This window comes from Nannospalax galili, unplaced genomic scaffold, assembly GCF_000622305.1.
Source record: "Nannospalax galili isolate Female #2095 unplaced genomic scaffold, S.galili_v1.0 scaffold43, whole genome shotgun sequence".
NCBI lineage: Eukaryota > Metazoa > Chordata > Mammalia > Rodentia > Spalacidae > Nannospalax > Nannospalax galili.
This window is the reverse complement of record NW_008353342.1, coordinates 6,118,950-6,142,035: the sequence shown is the minus strand read 5'-3', so window position 1 is coordinate 6,142,035 and position 23,086 is coordinate 6,118,950. Positions and strand designations below refer to the sequence as shown.

At 39.4% G+C, this 23,086-nt stretch overlaps 1 protein-coding gene across 2 annotated transcripts in view; it reads left to right on the top strand.

The window, feature by feature from the left end:
• Mpp7 (membrane palmitoylated protein 7) overlaps positions 1-23,086 on the top strand; it is a 256,471-nt gene that overhangs the window by 74,768 nt on the left and 158,617 nt on the right. For both annotated transcript variants that reach the window (XM_008850556.2, XM_008850555.2), the window contains exon 3: positions 12,190-12,322. In XM_008850556.2, the coding sequence (XP_008848778.1) occupies positions 12,286-12,322 (37 nt within the window). In that variant the 5' untranslated portion in view covers positions 12,190-12,285. The remainder of the gene's footprint in view (positions 1-12,189; positions 12,323-23,086) is intronic.

Sequence of the window (23,086 nt, the reverse complement as noted above, 5' to 3'; positions counted from 1 at the left end):
TGTAGATAAATCTTGGGCAAAGACCAGTTGTTCTCAGATAAAGCTTACCTAGACATATATTTCTTGATCTGCTATGTATAATTTGTCAGTAGGTTGTAGGAGTAATACGGTTCCTCATTTTTTTTTTTTTAATGAGGAAAAAAACATTGAGGAGGTCATGGTTCTTTGTAGGCAGTAGCTTGGGGTAAGGTAGGGTGGCAGCTACTCCTCAGGAGGAGGGAAGTGTGATTAGAGAGATGGTCAGACTCCTTCCACTAGGGTATAAGGACTGAATCCTCTCATCAGGCCAGAACCCAGATGAGTGGAAGTTTGTGTGAACAATCAGGCACACACTGAGCACAGTGTGATCCCACTCTGTGATGTCTTCTGAGCATGCGGCAGGCTGGCTGTTGCTCACAGGGAGCACTGGATATTGGAGGAGGGCACAGGAAATGTCAGAGCAGAAGGCATGGAAGCAGACCTCTCAATATCTGCTGTCAGTAGAGGATTTGTCCCCAGTGCATGTGGCCTAGTAAATGTGTTAAGCTATGAAAAATGTGCTGAGCAGTCTTATTCCTTTGAGCAGAACTGGAAAAGGTGATGAATAGAGGCATAGGTGAACATGCAGAGTTCTCACAGCTAAAACTGGCAGGAGGTCCAGTATTTACTCATTCATTCTTTCATTCATTCATTCATTTTCATCTGTTCAACAAATAACTCCTGGAGCCTCACTAATATGAATCACCGGGAAATGAGCAGTGAATAAACATGGACAAAAATCCCCATTCACTTGCTTTTTATGCCAGTAGGGAAAACACTCATTAGATAATAAGATGCTTGAAATGCACATAGCATTTCAGATGCTGAGTCCAGTTAAGACAGAGCAAGCAGGGTGGGTCTGTGTGAAGTGTTCAGATGAGGAGGCCTTGGGGACTTCCCTCTAGACGGTGCCACCTGTAACCTGAACCACATTAACTGGTCCAGGTGCACAGACTCCTGCTCAGAGTTTGTGATCATTTCCTACTTCTTGTGTGGGCATGTCGCCTCTTGAGAATGCATGAATCGGAAGTGACTTACAGCTGGTTTCCATATGGTCTTTACACATTTTCTGTTACAATAGCTCCCCTCCCCCCTTTCAGTCAAATTCCTCTTCAAGCCCTCAAATGTGTGCATCTTTCTCTTTTTTCTTTTTTTCTTGGTGCTGGGAAGGGAACCTTGGTCCTAGCACATGCTAGGCAGATGCTCCAGTACTGAGCCATATCCCTGGGCCTAGCCTTCCTGATATTAAAATTTTTTTTTTTTTGTCTTTTTGAGACAGGGTCTCCCTGTAGCCCCAGCTAGGCTGATCTCACTATGTAGACCAGGCTGGCCTTGAACTCACAGAGATCTGCCACTGCCTCACAAGTGCTGGGATTAAAGGTGTGCACCACCACACCTGGCCTTGACGTTAAATTTGTCACAGTGTTCTCATGATCACATCCCTCATTACAGAGGGCAGAGTAGAAGAGTGTGTCTACCAGCTGGCCAGGTGGCTCTGTGTAGTTCTCTGAAATGTTCTTTTGGGTAAACATTTCCTGTGCCTTTTGGACAGTGACTGCTATGCTGCTTTCCATAGCAACTTAGATTTTGTTCTGTTTTCGTCAGACTTTGGAAATGTTAGCATTTTTCCTTTACTGTTCATTTATTTCATTCTGGAAACTAAAATACTCCAGTTCAGAGCTGTGGCTTGCAAGTTAGAAATTTATAGAGTAGGTCAATAGATTCAGTGGCTAATCTGAGTGAAGCTTAAATATTGGCATTATTAAAGAAAGCAGTAGTAAGGTATAGAGAGTAAAGTGTTGTTTGGTATAATGGTCTTCGACTACAAGATTCTTTGCTATTTAAAACACAAAGGACCAATATTAAATAGATTCCCATTTAGATTAGCAATCAGTTTTTCTCTACAATATAACGTTAGGGTTTTGGTTTGTCTAAAGGGTTTATTCCTGTCTGTTCTCAGCCTTGGAAATCATTAAAATATGAGTTGTTAGAAGACACAAAGCATGGGTAGGGAAAGAGACACGGGGTTTTCCTGAGTATGAGAATAGATCACCATGGAGAAAAGGCAGTTTTGCATAAAACGTTTCTATTATAAATAAACAATGCTAAGTTGGGTGTGGTGGCACAGAGATTTAAACCCACACCTCAGGAGGCAGAGGCAGGAGGATCTCTGTGAGTCAGGAGGCGGAGGCAGGAAGATCTCTGTGAGATCCAGGTCGGCCTTGTCTATACAGCTATTTCCAGGCCACCCTGTGTCAAAAAACCAAAAGTAAATAATAAAATAAAATAAATGAACAGTAGTGCTTTTGAGTTGCATACTTTATTGTATCACTGTCTATTTTTGATCTCTTCAAAAACCACATATAATAAATATGTATCAACACAACCATGGTGTATTACATTTAGTTTACCCCCTTTAGTGGTGTTTTTAGTTTGAAAATAAAATTAATTTTGGTGTTAAGGCATACTGATTTATAAGAAAGAATTGATTTTTGGAAAGCTTCTTTCTTTTTTAAAAAAAGAAAGTATGTATTGCCTGTGGGTATATAAGTACACCCATATTGGGGAGTGCCCATGGAGGTCAGAAGAGGGCATGGGACCCCCTGGAACAGGAGTTATGGATGATTGTTAGCTGCCATGTGGGTTCTGGGAACCAAACCTAGGTCCTCTTCAAGAGCAACCAGTGCTCTTAAACTGCTGAGCCGTCCTCCCTAGCCCCTTCTCCTTTAGTCTTGAAGGTTTATGGAATTTTTCTCTTGTCACTCTTCCTTTCTGTGGCTTTGGCATTTCCCTCTTGATTGTGGAAAGGAGACACATGCTAGTTTCACATGACATCATAAACTCGAGTTTGTAAAATGTGGGATATTTCAATTTTTCGTAGTTCCTCATGTCTCAGAAACTCCGATGTTTTGGTTTTGGTTTTGGGTGTATAAAGCATTGTATTCTTACAGCATCCTAACATGTTGTCAGCCATTAACTGGTCTAAAGTTTCCCATCTGTGCAGATATTTCTTGCTTTTTTTTTTAAGTTTAAATTTTCAATTTGTTTTTGAGAATTTAATACATGGCTATTGTATTTACATTTCTAGCTTTTCCTCTCCCTACAACTCTCCCATCCCCCAACTCTCTCTCAATCTGGTGACTTCTTTAATTATTGTTACATACAATACACACACACACACACACATACACACACACAGAAAGAGGGGGGAGGGAGGGAGGGAGAGAGATTGAGAGAGAGGGAGGGAGGGAGGAAGGAAGGAAGGAAGGAAGGAAGGAAGGAAGGAAGGAAGGCTCCTGAGCCTATTTAGTGTTGGCTCATATGTAAATGTCTTTAGGGCTGACCACTGGGATTGGATAATCTACCAGGGAGCTAGTCCCTGGAGAAAACTGATTCTCCCTCCCTCAGCATCCACTGATTGCCTGTAGCTCTTCATTTAGATGTGGGACCTCGTGAAATTTCCCCCATTCACATTGATATGTTATCTGGTGTTGTCATCTGGGTCTTGTTTAGGTAATCACAAGGTTGAGATTTCATGGGTACAGTTTCTGTTATGTATAAGACACTATATAGCTGTAGGTGTCTGGGTCCTCTGGTTCTTACAGTCTTTCTGCCCCCTCTTCTGTTATGTTCCTTGAGTCTTAAGTGTAGAGGTTGCATTGTGGATGTATCAGTTGGGGTTGGGCACTCTACGATCACTTATTTTCTGCATTTTGATCAGTTATGGATCTCTGTATTGGCTCATCTTGTGCAGACATTCTTAGCTTACAGTGGTTCACCATGATATTTTCATTTTATCAGGGTGTGAAAGTGATACACATTGAGTAGACTCTGTGCTTTTCATTTTGAATTTCAGTGTTTTCCTGGATTCCTGGTATGTGATGCTGTCCTCTCTTGATGCTTAATGGTGGCAGTGGGCCTGGCTCCTAGTCAGCTTCGTGATTATGAGGTGAAACTGCCCACTTTCCACATTATGAGTTGAGTAGATTAGAGATAGTCAGTGCAGTTTTGACTTAAGCTGTTTTCAAATTACAGTGTGATTATCAGAATGTAACTTTGTCATATGTCAAGAAGTGTCAGTGGTGACAGAGTCTAAGATTCTTGGAATAGTCAAAATTGGAATGGATTAAAATTTCATTAAAAATTTTGATATTATTTTGCATACCACAAAATTGAAAATAAACTTTCTTTGAACATTTAGACAATCAATAAAAATGTAGCAAGAAGACATGTTAGTTTTAGATCTGCAAGACACTAGCAGAAAGGGTGTAAGGATACTGAGTAGTAGTCTGCATACTTGGCCTTCACGTTTCTGGCAAGCATGGTAGGAAGGGACACAGTGATACACACACATTATGTTAGATACAGGCCACATGGACCGCCAAACCTTCAGTTTACTGTCTGATCCTTCATGGAAAATGTGTGCTAGGATTTGACATAGAATAATAGTTCTTAACACTTTTGGTCTCCAGACCATTCTATACTTTTAAAAATTATTGACTAGTATAGATTTTTTTTTTTGTCTTTTTGAGTCAGCATCTCTGTCTCCCTGTAGTCCCAGCTGGCCTGGAACTCGCTATGTAGATCAGGCTGGCCTTGAACTCATGGAGATCCACCTGCCTCTGCTGCCATCTCCTGAGTGCTGAGATTAAAGGCATGCATCATCATGCCCAGCAAGAGTTTTGATTTTGTGGGTTATATGGATCAGTGTTTAATATTTGAAAATTAAGTTTAGGGAGATTAAAAAGTCTGTTTCAATTAATTGAAAAATAACAGCATTAAGGAACTAGAAATGGTAGAGCACTTGAATAATATGTACAAAATCTTGGGCTTGATATTTAGCCTTTTATACAGAGGCTTCTGTGCACATTCATACACACAAACACATGCACGCGCGCGCGCACACACACACACACACACACACACACACACACACACACACACACACACACACACACAATCTTTGTCCAAAAGGAATAGCATTGAGTTTGCTTGTTAACACATTTTTATATACCCTCAAAGGAAAACCCCAATGTATAAGTTGCAAATACATGTAAATCTTTTTCAACAGAACTGTTATATTCTCATATCTGTCTCCTTCCAATTTGTTATTCCTTGTCTTGATTGAAGGATATGAAGAGATTTGACTTAACACAGCCTTGCAGGCATGTGTTCATAGTTTGTCCAGCTACTTATGGGTGCTCTATGCTGTTAATACCAAAGCTTAATGTTGCAGTTCCCTAAAGGTGAGCTACAGTGTAGAATCAGAAAATACATTAGCAAGCTTATATTGGATATTTAAACTAATGTTCTCCATTGTGCTTTGAATGAATCCTATTCATGTATGATTTTCTAATATATTACTAGAACATTGGAAGATACTGGTTCACTGGTTCTGCAGGTTTTCCAAGTGTTGACACAGTATCAAAAAGAAAAAAAATCACATTTGCTGACACCCCCATCGATCTTCTCAGAAAGGTCCTAGCATATTGGGGAGCTGATAGAACAGGCAGAGTGGGAACCCAGGTACCAAGCGAGGAGAGTCTATGTATTTGTAGTGTCTATAAACTTTGGCTTGACAATTCCCGTTTTATCATTAGCAACACATACTGTTGTTATTAACTGTTAAAATACAATTTTTATTGAAGTCACAGATTCACTCGTTTTCAAGAAAGTTTTCGCCTAAAGTTCCATGGTTTGTCTTGCATTTACTCTTTTAAGACAGAGTGATACTACGTAAAAGAAGTAGCTGATACAGTTTACAACCAAAATCATCACATGCATGTGTTTTCTGAGACAGCCTTTGCTTTCTTTGTAGCAACAGCACTTCGTGTGACTCTTCTCTTGTCACAGAAACTGATCAAAAGATGGGAGACAAAGAGAGTGTCTCCAAACGATTTCTCCAAATAGTTTTAGAGAAACTAGATGTACATATGCAGAAGAATAAAACTAGGTCCTTATCTCCCACTCTGTGTAATACTCAACTCCAAGTGGATCCAAGACCTCAACATAAAACCTGAAACTGTGAAACTACTAGAGGGAAAGATAGGGATTATGCTACAAGATACAGGCATAGATCAGGACTTTCTAGATGGGACTCTGGCTGCTCAGGAAATAAAGCTGACAGTTGACAAATGGGACCTCTTGAAATTAAGCTTCTGTTTAGTACAAGAAGGGCAACCAGATGAAGAGGCAACCTACAGAATAGGAAAAATCTTTACAAGTTCTACATCTGACAGAAAATTAGTGTCTAGAACATACAAAGAACTCAGAAAATGAAACAACATGAAAGCAGACGTCCAATCAAAAATGAATTATGGATCTGAACATGGAACTCTCAAAAGAAGAAATATGATTGGCTGATAAACTCAAAAAAATGTTCAGCATCGTTAGCCATCAGGAGAATGCAGATAGAAGTTACTTTGAGATTCTACCTCAAGATAGCCCATTGTAGTATTATTAAGGAAAGGAAGGACAACAGATGTTGACAAGGACATAGGGAAAGGCATCCTTTATTAACTGAGTGTAAACTGGAGCAATCACTAGGAAGTCAGTGTGGAAGTTTCTAAAAAAGCTAAAAATAGAGCTGCCAAATGACCCAACTATCCTGTACTACTTCTGAGCATTTACTCAAAGGTTTCCATACCCTCTGACAGAGATAAATGCCCATCCCTGTTCCTTACTGATTATTGATCCTGTCCCTTATTGATCTATTCACAATAATGGGGAAATGGAATCAGCATAGATGTTATAAACCTGCCTAGGGATCCATCAGCTGATGAATGCATAATGAAAATGTGGCACATTCACACAATGGAATTCTATTCTTCTAAAAAGGACAATGAAATTTGCAGAAAATGGATGGAGTTGTAATCAGTCATACACAGGTAACACAGGACAGAAACACAAATGCCATAGGTTCTCTCTCTGTATGTTCTCAAATATGAATCTGAGGTTCAACGTTTTTAGCTTTCTGTGTTGAAGTTGGAATGAGTACCTTTAGAGGCCAGGAAGCAAGAAAGGAGCCGTGAGAGGTAGGCCTATGGGAACGCCTTTGGGCTGAGGATGGGGGAGAATTAACTACGTGATATGAAAGTAGAGGGTGGGGTGAAAGTAGGCAGATGGTGAGGACACTGAGTGGAAAGGTTTAAGTGGGGTTGGAGTGGGGAAGGGATAAAGAAAGGTGGAGGTTGGGGAGGAGGTTTAGCTAAAGCTAGAATAGATGGAAGCCTACTGTTATATTAACTATTTAAAAATATAATAATACAAATAATTTGAGTGGGAATACCTTTCATGGATTGATAATGCTGCTCCCAGAAGCCATAGGTTTTTAAACAAAAATCCCATTGCCAGATGTGGGTTACCTCTCTGTGAGCTGTTGGCCAGGGAGGACCCAAAGCAATAAAGGCTATTGCCAGCGCTCTTAGTTACCCTCCAGAACTAGATGGTAAGACTCTGTGAAGGCATCACCCACGTTGGAGCAGGACGCAGAGACTTGTAGCTGGAACTGAACTAGAAGCTTCTCCCCTACTGGTTAGCATTTATTGTGCCAGAAGGTGCTATTCAGGCACCTTCAGGTGAGAAATCCCATCAGTGTCTTACCCTGTGTGCTACTGTACCATCCTGCCAGGCAAGCTAAGCCCTCTGCTGCAATTCTGGCAGGAGTGAACATGTAGGCAAAGTGCCTTCTAAATATTTATTTTTATACCCATAGGTTAGTTCTGCTGTGAGCCTGGGTCAAATCTTATTTTACAGTGGGTGACAGTTAATGCAGAGGCTCAGGACTGATCAAAATACTGAGACTAAGTGTCTGTTGAGTGCTCATCCCTAAATGGGACATCTGTATCACCCTTTCTAAGGCCCAGGGAATGTCATAGAAACAGGGACAGAAGGATTATCAGAAGTGGAGGATGGAACACTATAAAATTCTGTCTTCTGGATACGTTATGGCCATTAAAAATCTTGAGCACACAGTAGCTGTGGTTACCTGCACCAGACCTTTGAAAACAGACAAGACAGGAAAGTAGAGGAGGGGACTAGTTGAGAGATCAGCAGGATTGGGAGATGGAAATGGGGGTAAATATGATCATAGTACATTCTGTATATGTGTAAAATTGCCAACATTAAAATAAACTTTAAAAAAGTGGACAGGCAAGAGTTTATATCAAATTTTACCACTTTGTTAACATTTTAAGTGATCTCCACCCCCATACTTGGCAACACAGAGTACTGTCATGAATGTCTTCAATTCAGTGCCGTAGTCTTGATTCAGTGGTCTTACCTGGATGTTGCAGTGGAAAGTATAAATGATGTCTCAGCATGTTTATGAAAATGGTTTAACCTCATGGACTATATGAAAGCTTTTTGGGAAACTAGGGGGCCTATGGACCACCCTTTGAGAGCTGTTAGTGTATCAGGCATAAACACCTTTTTTGTTTGCTTGCTAGTATGTGATGCTGAGGTTGAACCCAGGGTCTCCACACTCGAGGTATGGGCCCTATTACCGAGCTGCATTTCCAGCCTAAACCCCATTTCATGTAAGCAGATTTGTGACAGTTATATTTAGCTGTATCTTGCCTCTGTTATTCTTACAGATATCTGTGGAGATTTGAATAATGTTAACAGACATCACCGTGCATTCATTAACTAATATAACTAATGAATCTTTCAAATTGACATTTTAAAAATGGTGATCTTAGATTTATATTTTAATTTACTTTTCATTATATTATTTTATTGCTCTGCTAGATTTCAGAACTGTAACTGCAGTTGAGTTCCTGGTCACAGTTATCATCTCCTGAAATAATAGGTTATTAATAGTAATTGTTAAATAGTTTGTGATGACAATGAAAAGCTTTAATGTTCTTGAACACTTCCCCAAACAGAGAGGAAATGGCTTGGAAATTACTTGATTTATTGTTTTCTTCACTGTATGTGTTTGCATTAATAAAGAATTTTGTAGGGAACTATGTCACTGGATGAATTAAATAAATTTTTGCTTTACTTAGAAATCAAAAAAACCACTTGGGCTGGTGAGATGGTGCAGCAGATCGATGCACTTGTCATGCCAGCCTCATGAAGTGAGTTTGATCCCTGAAGCCCACAGTGAAAGGAGAGAACTGACTCCTCACAGTTGTCCTCTGACCTCCACATATATGCTGCTGTGTGGTGTGCCCTCCAAGCCTGTCACACCCACAGTACTATGCTAGCACTGCTCAAAGCTAATACTCACTCCAAGTACTTGCACTTTTCTTTTTGGCCACTGGGTGTCAGGAGTGCTATAGAAGCTCCAAAGTGGCCAGGGAGGCACAATTGAACATTGGGGGATCCTAGACCTCCACATATTTCATTGTTTTCACTTGATCGAATGGCAGAAGAATCTGATACGGTGTGATCCATAGAAGCAAGGTCCACCTGGAATAGTGAATTTCAGAAGTAAGCCTTTTTAAAGGAGCGTTGTAATGGTTCTGTTGGGTGTTGTAAATGCCTCAGGTGCATTTGATACTGCTGTTATGTCCCTGGCATTCACGGCTTTCTCTTTTTTATGGAAAGATGGATTGAACTTCAATGTAAGAATATCCAGTAATCCCTCCTAGGACACACTGTAACAGCTGGTATTTTTGTGTTGTAGTAAATCAGTTCCATACAACAGTCAGTAATAATTATAGCTGCCTTCTGACAAATTCCAAAGCATTTTAAATCAGTTTAGCCAAAGAAAATAACATTATTGCACAAAAATTTAACTCAATTTGAAAGTTAAATCCAGGAACACTACTTCATTCCACAAAATGTTAAGCATTTTACTGGTTAGGAATCTATCAAACCTTTTTAAAAACTCATATACTTCATATATCCAGGAAGATAATTATGTTGTATTATGTGTATTTAGAAGATAATTACAGTGTGGTGAATGTTCAGCATTGGACATATTTAACCTTGAATATTCATTATGGAAAGCAAGAAATGCTAAGACCTTTCTTGTGTGGCCACTTCCGATTAAAAAGATATTTCTAAGTAGAATGTCAGGTTTTTGTTAGTATTTATGAAATGAGAACGTACCAGACTTTATCAAAGTTTACTTTTGTTTGATAAAAGTGTAAATTGGCCTATGTGGCATATGTAGTTTATAAATGTGAAACTTTGCAAATTCTTTAATGATGAAGGAAGTGGAAGGTTACATAGGATAGAATATATATTTCTGAATGTATGAGGACAATCTATGCCATGGAAATTGTCCCTTACTGTGGCATAAAGAGCTAAGTTCCATGACATGCACATTTGAACAGCATACCTGCTCACATCATATGTATTGCCTTAATGGTAGAAATGTGGGTATACAGTTTATAAATTCAACTGGCTTTCATCTTTTTTATTAGTGAAACAAAAGTCTATTAGCAATATATTCTTTAAATAGTATGTGGTCTTTCTTGGTCTCTCTTTGTATTTGAATTAGGTCATTTGTACCCTAGCTTTATATAAGGAATATTTTTATGTAGTTGAATCTTAATCCTGATTAGAATAATTCGTGAGACCAAAGCAAAAGTTCTTTTTTAAGAGTATTGGAAAAAAGCAGCTTCTGAGTTGGGCATTAGTGAACTTTGCTCTTTTTTGTTCATTTTTAATTTTTAGCTCAGTGAGTTGTATTTTTGCTTGGTATTTAAAACAACTGCCCTCATATTTTTAATTAGTACTCTTCTCTGTATGGATTTGTAATGCATGTTTTTAAACTGTGTCTGCTTTTGTTATAACGTAAAGCAGATTTTAAGGCATCACAGCAGATAGTCTAGTCCAAGAAAGTCTGTTTGATGGTAGATTTTTTTTTTAGTACTAATTTTCACTTTAACAATTCAAAAGCTAATTTAGAAGTCTTTACTGGAATTTTACAGTTGGATTTTATTCAAGCAAAAGCTGGCGAGCTCATTTGTCTTTATTCTGTAATATGAATCAGCAATTTAGAGGCTTTCGGAATAGAAGTAAATCGTTTTCCAGTGTTTACAGTGTCTGTTTTTCTTGTTGTCTTTAACATATGTTAAAATATGTTACTAAATGACTGAGTTTGCTGTATGGAGAATTGGGGGAAAATGCGTTAAAAATGAACTTAAGCTCATTGTGTAGTTCCGATTTCTACAAAAATGTAAATGATGTGTATTTTCCGTTATTAGGCTCAGTGATCCAAATTTAAAACACATGCCTGCTCTTTCTTAGGCGCTAGGCCGCGCGAATTGTAATCTTGCTGGCTTTCTTTTATGTTTTAATTTTGTAATTGTGTTGTCTGAATTTAAAAAAGATATCATACAGCCAGCTTTTATTTACTCCATACAAAATGCTGTTATATGTCTTTGTGTATTTATTATCAGGCATTTTTGTTATTATCTTTATTTTTATATAAGGAAATTAAGACCTAATAAGATTGAATAAGTTATCCAGGATCCCAGAGCCAGCAGGATTAGAGCGAAGCCAGAGCTGACCCCTGCACAGTGTCTGCACTGTACTGAGTTTCCTGCTTATTTTGAGATAAACCGTGTAGTTATTGAAAACAGTGTATTCTTCAGGATACAGCTAAGCTTAGTTTTTACTAACAGAATTTGCTTAGTAGCTTGGGCTAGTAGATTTAGCTTGGATAGCTAACACTTCTGTAAGTCTATAATAACATTCTGCTTCCATTTTAGTAACAATTCTTTCAAGATTATGTTCAGCCTTCAGTTAAAGAACTTTGTAGTTGTGTGCTGGAATGAGCTCTTTGAAGAGACAGCGAGTTGTAGTTTGCTGATAACTCATATGTTCTTTGTTACACATATGGAAGTGTAGCTACAATTTGGTTAACAGAAGGAAGGAACTGACTTACACAGAAACTGAAAGATCTCCATGCACTGGATCAGCTGCCCCCAAACCAAATGTAGAAATCTTTAAGAAGCTTTGACACCTGTGGGAGGAGTGTGCTTTCAATTAAAAATCACACCAGAATCAGAACTCTCCTTTTAAGCATCAGTGTGTCATTGCAGAAGAAATTCTTCAGAAGAATTATCATCTCTGTGGTCTTTTGTTGAATAAAAAACAAATTAGTTATAGAATGTTTAATTCAGTGGTTTTTTTTTTACATATATGCTTACATAGATGTGTGTATATTAAATGTATATATGTATGTATAAATGTTTCTTTTCTTTTATAAAGGCCTTGCACGACATATAACAGCTGCAGGCCATTGGCCCTCCCTACGGCTTCCTGAGGTGAGACGAGGAGGGCAGCCACACGGCTGCAGCCTGCATCATGCCAGCTCTGTCCACTGGATCTGCCGGCGACATGGGTATGTGAACCCAAGGGGGCAGTTTTCCTTCTATCCTGCCCTTACTGCAGCCTTGTTCCCAGTACATGTGGCTTTGCTGTGGGTACAAAGAAGTCATATTTATTTCTCTGTGACTAACATGGGTCGGGGAGCACATAAAAATCAGCCTAGATAAATCTTCCTGGACCTAAGTTACTGCCGGATATTCAGACTTTTTCCTTATGCAGGTGGTGCTGGTAGTGTGTTCCCACGGTCTTGTCTTGCTTTAGAAGGCTGCTGTGCATTTAATTTTTTAATATAAAATATTTTGAACATACAGAAGGTTCTGGCAAATACCATGATAACCACCCATATTGCCTTTGCTCAGATTTAATAACAGACATGAACTTTTGCCATGCTCGCTTTGGACCTCTCGCCTCCTATTTTATTTCTTGATTTTTATTCTCTTTATATGTTACAGTAGGTAAAATGTATCTTGAAATTCCTGTACCTCAACAAGAAATTAAATTAAAACTAAACACTGGGGTATGCTATGACTCAGTCAGGGTGCTTGCCACCAAACCTGCTGATCTGAGTTCAACCTGTGGACCCTACAAGGTAGAAGGAGAATGGTGACTTGTGCAAGTTGTCCTCTGACCTCTATGTGCACTGTGATATATGCATGCCACTCACCCTGTCCCAGTGAATGAATAAAGATGAAAAAAAAGAAGCACTCTGAACTCTAAACAAGTCTCATCAGTTGTAAGATTTAAAGACATAAAGAATAAATGTTTATAAGAAAGAAAATACCACACATATCACATGTGTGAAATCTCCTTTCTGATCTGATTGAGTAATATAGTCAAGTTCCTTACAGTCAGATTTGTTCATAAGTGTGGATTCCTGGAGGCTTCAAAGAGCTGTTCAGAATGTGGGGGAGAGACCAGAGCTGCAGTCCAGTAGAGTATGTGTTTAATGTGTGGGAGACGCTGGGTTTATTCTTCCAAACAAAAGGAAAAAAAGAGTAAGGGTGAAATATATTTTCTTTTTGTCTTTTTTTAAAAGAAAATTATTTATTTATTTATTTATTTATTTATTTATGGAAGGAAAGGGTTTAATAAACCTTACAATTCTAGGTTCAGTCCATAACTGAGGGGAAGCCAAGACAGGACCTCAAGTAATTAGTCACATCACATCCACAGTCAAGAGCAGAGAGAGATGATTGCACCAGTGCTGTGTGCTTCCTTGAGCTTATGCTCTGCTGTCTTATATAAGTCAGGACTCCATGCCTAGGGAATGGTGCCACCCACAATGGGATCTTCCAACATCAATTAACAATCAAGATGATCCCCCACAGACATACCCACAGATCAACCTGATCTAGAAAATTCCTCAATTGAGACTCTCTTCTCAGGCAACTCTAGGTTGTAGCAAGTTGACAAAAACTAACCATCACAAGTGACAAGGTCCATTCTTTAGGCTAGAAGCAGCTCTCCCAGGCAGGAGAGTAAGGAAATGCCAAGCTCTGCATTCTGCTTTGAGCTAACTTAATAAGCAGTAGTGCACTGTCCTCTCTCCCGAAAATGGATAGAGACTCTAACTCAGTGTGGGTCTTCACTGGGGCCACTGGATTCATTCTTAGTGCAGTCTAGACCTCTGAATAACTTCTCTGCAGCACAGCTCACCAACAGCTAACTTTGGTATCTGTGCCCTACTTTAAACCTTTCCCTACCTTTATGCACATGAATCTTTGTCTTTATCATTATTTTAGAAGACACTCCTAAAAATAAAAATTAAGTGAAAGGATCTCATAGTTTAAGTTTCATTTGACAAATTCCCAAAAGCTTTATGGAAAAGATTCTGTCAGCTCCCCCTGGTTCAGGAGTAAGGGTGAAAATAAAAAGAAGAGTGAGGGTGAGAATAGACCATGCATTTTCTTTTTGTCGTTTTTTTAAAAAAATTTATTTATTTATTTTATTTTATGTGTATGCATGTATTGCCTGCATGTAGGTAAGTGCACCCTTGTCATGCAGTGCCCGCGGAGGTCAGAGAGGCTGTTGGATCCCCTGGGACTGGAGTTACGGACAGTTGCTAGCTGCCATGTGGGTGCTAGGATTCGAATCTGGGTCTTCTGCAAGAACAACCAGTGCTCTTAACCGCTGAGCCATCTCTCCAGCCCCTCTTTTTTGTCTTTTTAAAAGTTTTTTTTTAATACGTATGTGTATGTGCCTGTGTGCGTCTCTGTGTGGGTATGTACATGTATGTGCAGGTGCCCACAGAGACCAGAGGTGTTGGATTGCCCTAGAGCTAGAGTGACAAGTGGTTGTGAACCACCCAGTGTGTATGCTGGCAATAAATTCTGGTGCTCTGCAAGCAGCAAGCACTTTAATCCACTGATCCATCTCACTAGCCCTGTTTTTGTTTTTGTTTTCTTTGAGACAGGGTTTTGTTGTATACCCTAGACTGGCCTTAAATTCACAATCCCCAAACCATGCAAGTTCTGGGATTATTGGTATGTACCACCATGCCCAGGTTATGACATGATGTTTTAACACTCTTCCAAAGAAGTGGCAGCTCATAGTATGGCTGAAAGGAACATCCTCTATGTTTCACTGGCCAGAGTGCATCTGGTCCCACCTGCTCCCCTAGCTGGGGGAACTGTCTTTGCCTGAGCTTTTCAAGCACAGGCTAATCATTTTCACTGGTGCTTCTGGCCGATGTCGTTCTTTACTGTTTAAGCTCACCAATGCTTATACTAGGGCAAGTGTAATCTGCTTTGTTTTTATCCATGAACAGTAATTTCTCCCTGGACAATTTTTGTTACCAGGAAATTTTGGGTGCTAAATTACAATTTTTTTCTCAAGATGTTAATTTTGAAGCCAACTCCTTTGGAAATTTTTTTTTCTGTTTAGTTAAAAACATTTTTTTTGTTTATTTTAATTTTTTATTTTATGTGCAAGAATGTTTTGCCTGCATGTGTGCAAGTGCACTCATGTGTGCAGTGCTCATGGAGGCCAGAAGAGGGCCTCATGAACTGGAGTTTGGACACTTGTTAGCTGTCATGTGGGTGCTGGGAACTGAACCTGGGTCCTCTACCAAGAGCAACCAGTGCTCTTAACCATTGAGTCATTTCTCCAGCTCCTCTTTTTAGTTTTTATATAGTCCCACATTACGTTGTGCTACATAAAAATGAAGAATAATGTTTTATAGTGGTCTGGCAATCATAGAAAGAATTTGTTTGAACTATAAATGTATTGAAATTGTTGTGTAATACATTCTGTACTTTGTTATTCATCAAAATGGTCTTAGTTTAAGTGAATGTATTGTTTATATAGAAATCAAAGGGTGATGAAAATGAACATTTATAATCTGCAGTTGTCACTCATGGCTATGTGGAATTTATAAAGAGTTTTTCCACATAGGTATGTCATTTAGTGCAATCAAAGGCGCTGACCCTGCCTTGTACTTTTTTTTGACTTTATAACCCAGCAAGATTTGAGTCAGGCACTGCAGACTTGCCTGTTCTCAGGTCACTGTACTCATGGAAGCCCCAGGGTCGTGTTTGCATCAGATGTTTACTGTCCCCTCTTAGTCCTTCTGTGCAGATGCAGTTGACCAAACCACAGTCCTTTTTATCAAAGTAGTGCTGCTTAGCAACACCATTGATGTTGTTCAACCATTGAGTCTCCAGAAGAATAATGCTAGAGTATCATTGATGGTTACAAGCCTCCATCACTGAAGAAAGGGCTTGACAAACTGTAATGTCAGTGCTTGTGGTAGGCATTTGAATAAATGCAGTCTGTGTGTGTGTGTGTGTGTGTGTGTGTGTGTGTGTGTGTGTGTGTGTGTGTGCGTGTGTGTGTGTGTGCGCTCATGTGTGTATGTAACTGTATGCTCTTATGCACATGTGGAAGCTAGAGAAGTATGCTGGGTGTCCTGCTTTGTCGCTCTTCATTCTCTTCCTTTGAGGCAGAGTCTCTCACTCACGGAATCTGGAGCTAGACTGATGGCTGGCAAGCAAGTTTCAGGGATCCTCCAGTCCTCAACACCCCTCCAATAGTGCTAGGGATTTGAACTCAGGTCCTCATACTTGCAGATCAAGCACTTATTCACAGAACCATCTAGCTGGCCCTGGGAAATGCTTTCAATGTAAACTTTTAGTACTTTTCCCTCTTTCCCCTTTCTGTTTTTTCACTAAGAAAAATGAATTCTTTAAGTTCAGCGTGAAAACATTTCCTTTTCTTACAGTCTTAACTTTCCTTTGCATTTTGATAAGTATTCAAGAATTTTATGTGCATTCGACACTTATAGGCTGGATATGCACAATTGTAGAGCCATGCTTAGCATGTGTGAGGCTCAGGGTTTGATTGCTGGCACCAGAAAACACAGACACTTGACTCTTTTTTTTAATAAAAGATTTTACATACTGTGGATTATATCCCCTCCCCTCCTTCCTTCTTCCTTTTTTGCAATACAGGAGTTTGAACCCAGAGCCTTCTGCATGCCAGGCAGGTATTTGGCTTCTCAGCTACATCCCCAACCCTGCTCTTCAGTCTTCTATATCAAAACACTGTTTCTTGGAGAGAGATTTGTGTGGTGTATATGAATGTGTAAAAGTGTGCATGTCAGTGGGTGTTTATCAATGTTTCTATGCTATACACATCTGCATACTTAGACCAATCAGTTGAACTCGTGCAGTTTTTCCATAATTTCACATAGTGAACCATACCCCTGTTAAGGAAATCGTGGTTTTGTTTCTTCTGTAAATACTTGAAAGATGTGCACATTTAAAAATGTCAAGTTGTCCTCCAGGCTTGTTAAACCTGAGAGCCTTGTGTGGTGAGTGAATCTTCGATCCTTTCGTATACATTCTTGCCAAAATCCAGTACTGCAGGTCTCTGTAGTTTCTGCCACTTTATAGGAAATGCATACTATCTAGACTGTTGAAGATGCATTGCTCCCTCCATGGAGCCCGCTCCTATTGTTAATGGCCATTCACGTGTCTGTGAAGTGTCACTCCATACCTCTTCTTCACCTTTGAGTTGTTTCATCATATTTTAATTCATTTGCAGATTTTCTCCTTTTACATTTTATCTATTAACTCTTTGGGCCATTTCTTCCAGTCAATTTGTTTGTCTGTTTTTCCCTCCCATTACATAGTTGTTACTTCTTTTATAGAACTGAAAATTATGTAATGAAATTTTGGCTATCGTGTTTTCCCTTTCTGCTTAAGCAGGTCTGTCTTTACTCAAGAGCATATAGATCTTCTCTAATAATTTTAAGGATTTGTTTCTACACATGGAATTTTAACCCACTGCAGTTGGAAGGTGGCGTGTGGCAGTGGTCTAATGTTATTTTCCCACATCTATTGTCAGTAGTCTCACAGTTGTGTGCTCAGTGTTCTATCTTTTTTGAGTTTGTACTTTACCCCTGACACATACCAGTGCCATGTATGTTCTTGGTTCTCTTTCTTGGCCATAATATCTGTTGATTTCATCTTAAAATTTTAATATGCCAGGTGCTGGAGAGATGGCTCAGAGGATAAGAATGCTTGCTGCTCTTCCAGAGGACCTGGATTCAAGTCCCAGCACCCACATGGTAGCTAACAACCGACCATAACTCTAGCTCCAGGGCTAAAGTTAGGGCTTCTGGGTGTTGTACACATGTGAGGCACTTACAGATATGCAGACAAAACACTCATACACATAAAATAAAAATATATTTAAAAATGTTAATGTTCCATATTTATAGTAAGTTTAGAATTATAAAGAAATTACAAAGGTAGCATAGAAAGTTCTAGTACACCCACAACTGGATACCTTTGTTACTAGCTTCCTACATTCATGTGGTCAACTTACTTCCTTCACTGAACTGCTGTTGTTACACTGATAGTAACTAAAATGTATTCTTGATCCAAGTTTGCTGAATTTTTCCCTAATGTTTCTTCCCCATGGTTCCAGGCTGTCATTTGGACCTCAAGCTTCATTCACATTTGTGACTCATAAGGCTGCACTTATGTGGATGGTTTCTTAGACAGCCTTGGTGGTTTTGAGGAGCAGTGGCCTGACAGACTATAAGGCCCTCACTATTGGAATGTGTATTATGTTTTTCTCATAAAGAGAATGGAGCTATGTGCCTTGAGGAGTAAAGTTATAGAGATAAATACCATCATCATGAAATCCTCTCAAGGTACATGCTGTATGCTTGACTTAAGACTGCTGATGTTGATCTGACTGGCAGTGTTGCCACCGTAAAGCGAATCTGTTTCCTCTCATTCTGTATTATAACCTTGGGAAGTCTCCACGTAAAACTCACACTTAAAGATTGGTGTCTTTTATTCCCCTCTTTTAGGGTGAAATAACTGTATGAATTACTTGGACTTCATTGTCTTTCTTCTCTCTCATCGTTGATTCATTCTGGTGCTAATGGATATTTATCTTATACTTTAGGTTATAATCCAGCACTATTTTATTATGTTGCCCCAATTATTCCAGCTTTGACTACTGGAAATTTTTATTAGGTTCCTTTGAAAAGCCCCCATTGATGTGGGCTTGTTTGTTTGTTTTCTAGCATTCTCCTACTTTGGGCAGCTAAGAGGCACCAGCTCATCTTGTGTTTCCTGCTTAGTCTACAAGTACCTGTTTCTTTTACTAGAGAATGGGATTAGAAATGGAGAGCTGGGCAGTTGGTTTGCCTATTGCTTCATGACTGACTTCAGACCCTCTCAGCTGACAGAGCAAAGACACATATGTGTGTTTAGTTACTCATGTCTGGATATCAGCAGGTACATGCAAAGATATCTATGTAGGTAAGTTGTAGTTAGAGGAAACTAATGTAAATTTTCATGTTTCCAGTGCTAATCTATATTAAGTAGATCATTCTAGACTCTCCCTTTTCTTCATCAGTGAGACCCCACCATCCATCTGCTTACTTGTTCATGTCCAATTTATGTGAATATCAGAATTGTTAAACCATTGGCTATAGCTTTTGTCAACTAGGGTTTATTGTTTATTTTTATTCCTATAATAGAGCATACTTCCATCTTAAAAATCATACCTTTTCTGCATAACACATGTTAGTTTGAATTTTATAATTCCATTAAATATGACTTATAGAAACATATAATGTGAAATGTATATACAGAAATGAACCTAAAACTTTTGTGAGTACTGTTTTAAAAGAACTTACAATGCCAGCATCCATGTGACTGCCACTTAGGTTAGGAAATTGAACAGCTTGAAAGCACCCACTTCTTAGTTATAGCTCTTGAAAGATGGGGCTGGGGGCTGATGAAGATTCCTGTTGAACACCATGCTATGTGGTTTATGCTTTGCCTAAGTAGTCCTTGGAAATATGGTATAATTTTGTTAAATCTTGAATTTTCTAGATGGAATTGAACCATATTTATTTTCATAGGCTGAAGGTGAATCTTACGATGAGAAAATGTTATACAATCAATTAGGTGGCTATGGGGGCTAGAGAGATGGCTCAGAGGTTGTTTGCTCACTGTTCTTGCAGAGGACCTGAATTTGGTTCCCAGGCAGCTCACAACCATCCTCTTCTGGCCTCCCCAGGCACTAGGCATGCACATTGTATACATATATACATATAACTCCAGTTCCGGGGATCTGATGTCTGTTTTTTTGCCTCCTCAGGCACTAGGTATGTATGTTGTATACATACATACATGTAGGCAAACACTCATACACATAAAAAATAAACCTCTTTAGATGAGATTGAGTATGTTCATGGTAGTATGGCCATAGACAATAAAAACTCTTTAGAAAAAGTGGATAGAGGGGGCTGGAGAGGTGGTTCAACATTGAAGAGCACTGCATGTTCTTGCAGAAGAACTGAGTTTGATGTAACAGCTGCCCGTAATTCCAGTTCCAGGGGAATCTGATGCCCTCTTCAGACCTCCACAGGCATTGAATGGCATAGATGCACTTACATACATACACATAAAATTAAAAAAAGAAAAGTGGTTATAAATAATAAATATTTTACATTCCAGGGGGAACAGCATTTTATTTTTACTTTTTATTAAATTATTTTTTGATTGATTGATTTTTATTTTGCCTGCATGTATATAAGTACAGCTGTGTTACACAATGCCTTCAGAGGCCAGAAGATGGAATTAGATTCCCTGGAACTGGAGTTATAGATGGTTGTTAGCTGCCATATGGGTACTACTGAACCTGGGTACTCTCTAAGAGCAGCCAGTGTTCTTAAACACTGAGCCATCTCTCCAGCCCCCAGAAAATTACTTTAAAATCTAGGAAAAAAAACCATAATTGAGTTAATTTAACAACCTGATGTGCTTTTATAATGCTTTCTCTTCTACAATTTTTGTTTATTTTTGTGTGGGTGTGTATGTATCATGTGTGTGGGGGTCAGAGGACAACCTCAGTATCTAGTCTCACCTTCACCTTGTTTGAGGCAGGGCTCTTTTCCACACTGCACACACTAGTGTGTGGGTCCTCGAGCTTCTGGCAGTCCTCTGTCCCCCTCTCATTTTCTGGAATTACAGAGGCTTATGATACTGTATCTGGCTCTTTTTATGTGGGTTCTGGGGATTCAAACTGATGTCATTCAGAGTTCATGGCAAACACTTTATCCATTGAGCCTAAGTGGTCTAATTTCTAAAAAAAATTTTTTAATTTATTTTTATTTTGTGGTAAGAGTGTTATGTCTGCATATATGTAAGTGCACCCATGTCATGCAGTACCCACAGAGGACAGAAGAAGGCATCAGGTCCCCTAGAACTGTACAGATAGATGGTTGTTAGCCACTATGTGGGTGCTGGGATTCCAACATGGGTCCTCTGCAAGAACAGCCAGTGTTCCTAACTGCTGAGTCTTCTCTCCAGCCCCCAGCTGTCTTAATTTTTGATTACTTCTTTAGATGTTTTATTCTTTAAAATATGATTTATTTATTTATGTGTGTGTGTGTGTGTGTGTGTGTGTGTGTGTGTGTGTGTGTACCATCTGTGTGCAGGTACCTGCAGAAGACAGAAGAGAGCATCAGATCCCTTGGAGCTAGTGTTCCAGATGGTTATGAACTGTCTGGTGGGGGTGCTGGGATCAAAATTTGAGCCCTCTGGAAGAGCATTAAGTGTTCTTAGCCACAGAGCCATCTTTCTAGCCCTCTTTATATATGAGAAAAGCAATCCAATCCTTATGTTACTTGTAAACTCTTTTTTTTCCCCATTGATAAATGATACAAACTACATTCAACATCCCACAAAACTTCTGGTATGTTTGACTTTGCTTGATCTAGTAGCAAGAATATGATCAGTGGCACATTATTGAATCTTCTTGACAAGAGAGAATTTTCATTGTGTCTAGATCTAAATGAGCTTAGACTGTGTGGTGAACAATTTTAAAATTCTGCTGAGTTTAATGGCCTGGTGACTTGGTCCTGGCTCTTTCTGGTCTGTCCTGGAGGCTGTAGAACATGGTCGTGTAACGGTCCACACTCGACCTGCATCCTGTGTTAGGAAGCCAACTAAGCCAGCGTGTAGGCTCTTGTAGTAATCCTCAACATGTTTTTCCACTGGGTGGCTAACAGTAAGTTAAACATAGACAGCACTAAGGAACTATGCGACTGATCCCACTACATAATTACATTCCCACTAAACCCAAATTAAATTTATCTTCAATGGCAGCTTGTCCTTAATTAGATTCTTCCAAATACCACTCTCTATTATGTATTCTGTGGTTTGCCTTCTCACTCTGCATGCTGTTCTCCCTGCTCCACGCCCAGAAGTTACTAATTTCCATGTTGTTGAGTACTATTTTCCTTCAGGATTACGATCTCTTTTCTTTTTCTTTCTTTTTTTTTTTTTCATCAAATGTTTCCTTTACATGTCATTGTGAAGTTATTCCCTTCTCTCTGGGGGGTGTTGGTTTTAGTACTTTAGGTTTTTCTGTAAGGAATGAGGTAGGGTTCTGAATTAATTTTTTGCTACACAGTTGTCCTGCTGTTCCTTCTGACCTGGGAGAATGGCCCTTTGCACCTGACTGGCAGTACCAGCACCTGGGACCTTCCTTACAGTATTGATTACCGTTGGTGAGAGAGAGCAGACCTGGGTTTAGTTCTGGTTCTCAAGGAGATTATTTGAAAATTGCTTCTTTGTCGTGTTTGCTCTGTTTATTTTCCTGTTCGCCCCCCCCTTCTTTTCAGTTTGATCTATTTATTTTCCTGTCCCTGGCCCTCCACCCCACTTTCTCCAAATTACCCTTTATTGAAGTATTTTCTGTTGTACTCCCTGCCTATCTGACTGTTGGTGTCACATCTGTTGCCATGGGGATGGTGCCATCAACACTGCAGTCTGTAGACCCCAAGTAGTTCTTAATGTTTCCAAGAGTTCTCTGGATAAAATGCCTTTAGTAGCATTGACAGTCTCACTCTAAGTCCAGCCTTGGCAGACAAAAGAAAAATGAGGAAGAACGCAATAGAGGGATGCTTTTGGAAGCCCTTGTCAAGAAACTCCAGTGGACTCTCATATGAACATTTGAAAATTGCCCTGTTCTGACTTTTTTCTAGTTCCCTGTCTAGAACTTTTAATGCTAACTACTCTTGCCTTTACTTCCTCTTCACATCCCCTATTCACCAGTCAAGAACTTTTTTTTTCTCCCTACAGATAAGAGTTATGCAATTTGGGAGTCTTTTAGATAGACCCACTGAGGGGGTACTCCAGTTGCCTTACCCTTTGTCCCTGTTCAGCATGGAAGAAGCCAGAGTGGTCTGCGTCCCGATTCCCTATTGGTAATTTGGGTAACCCCTTTTCATTTTTTAAAGTCC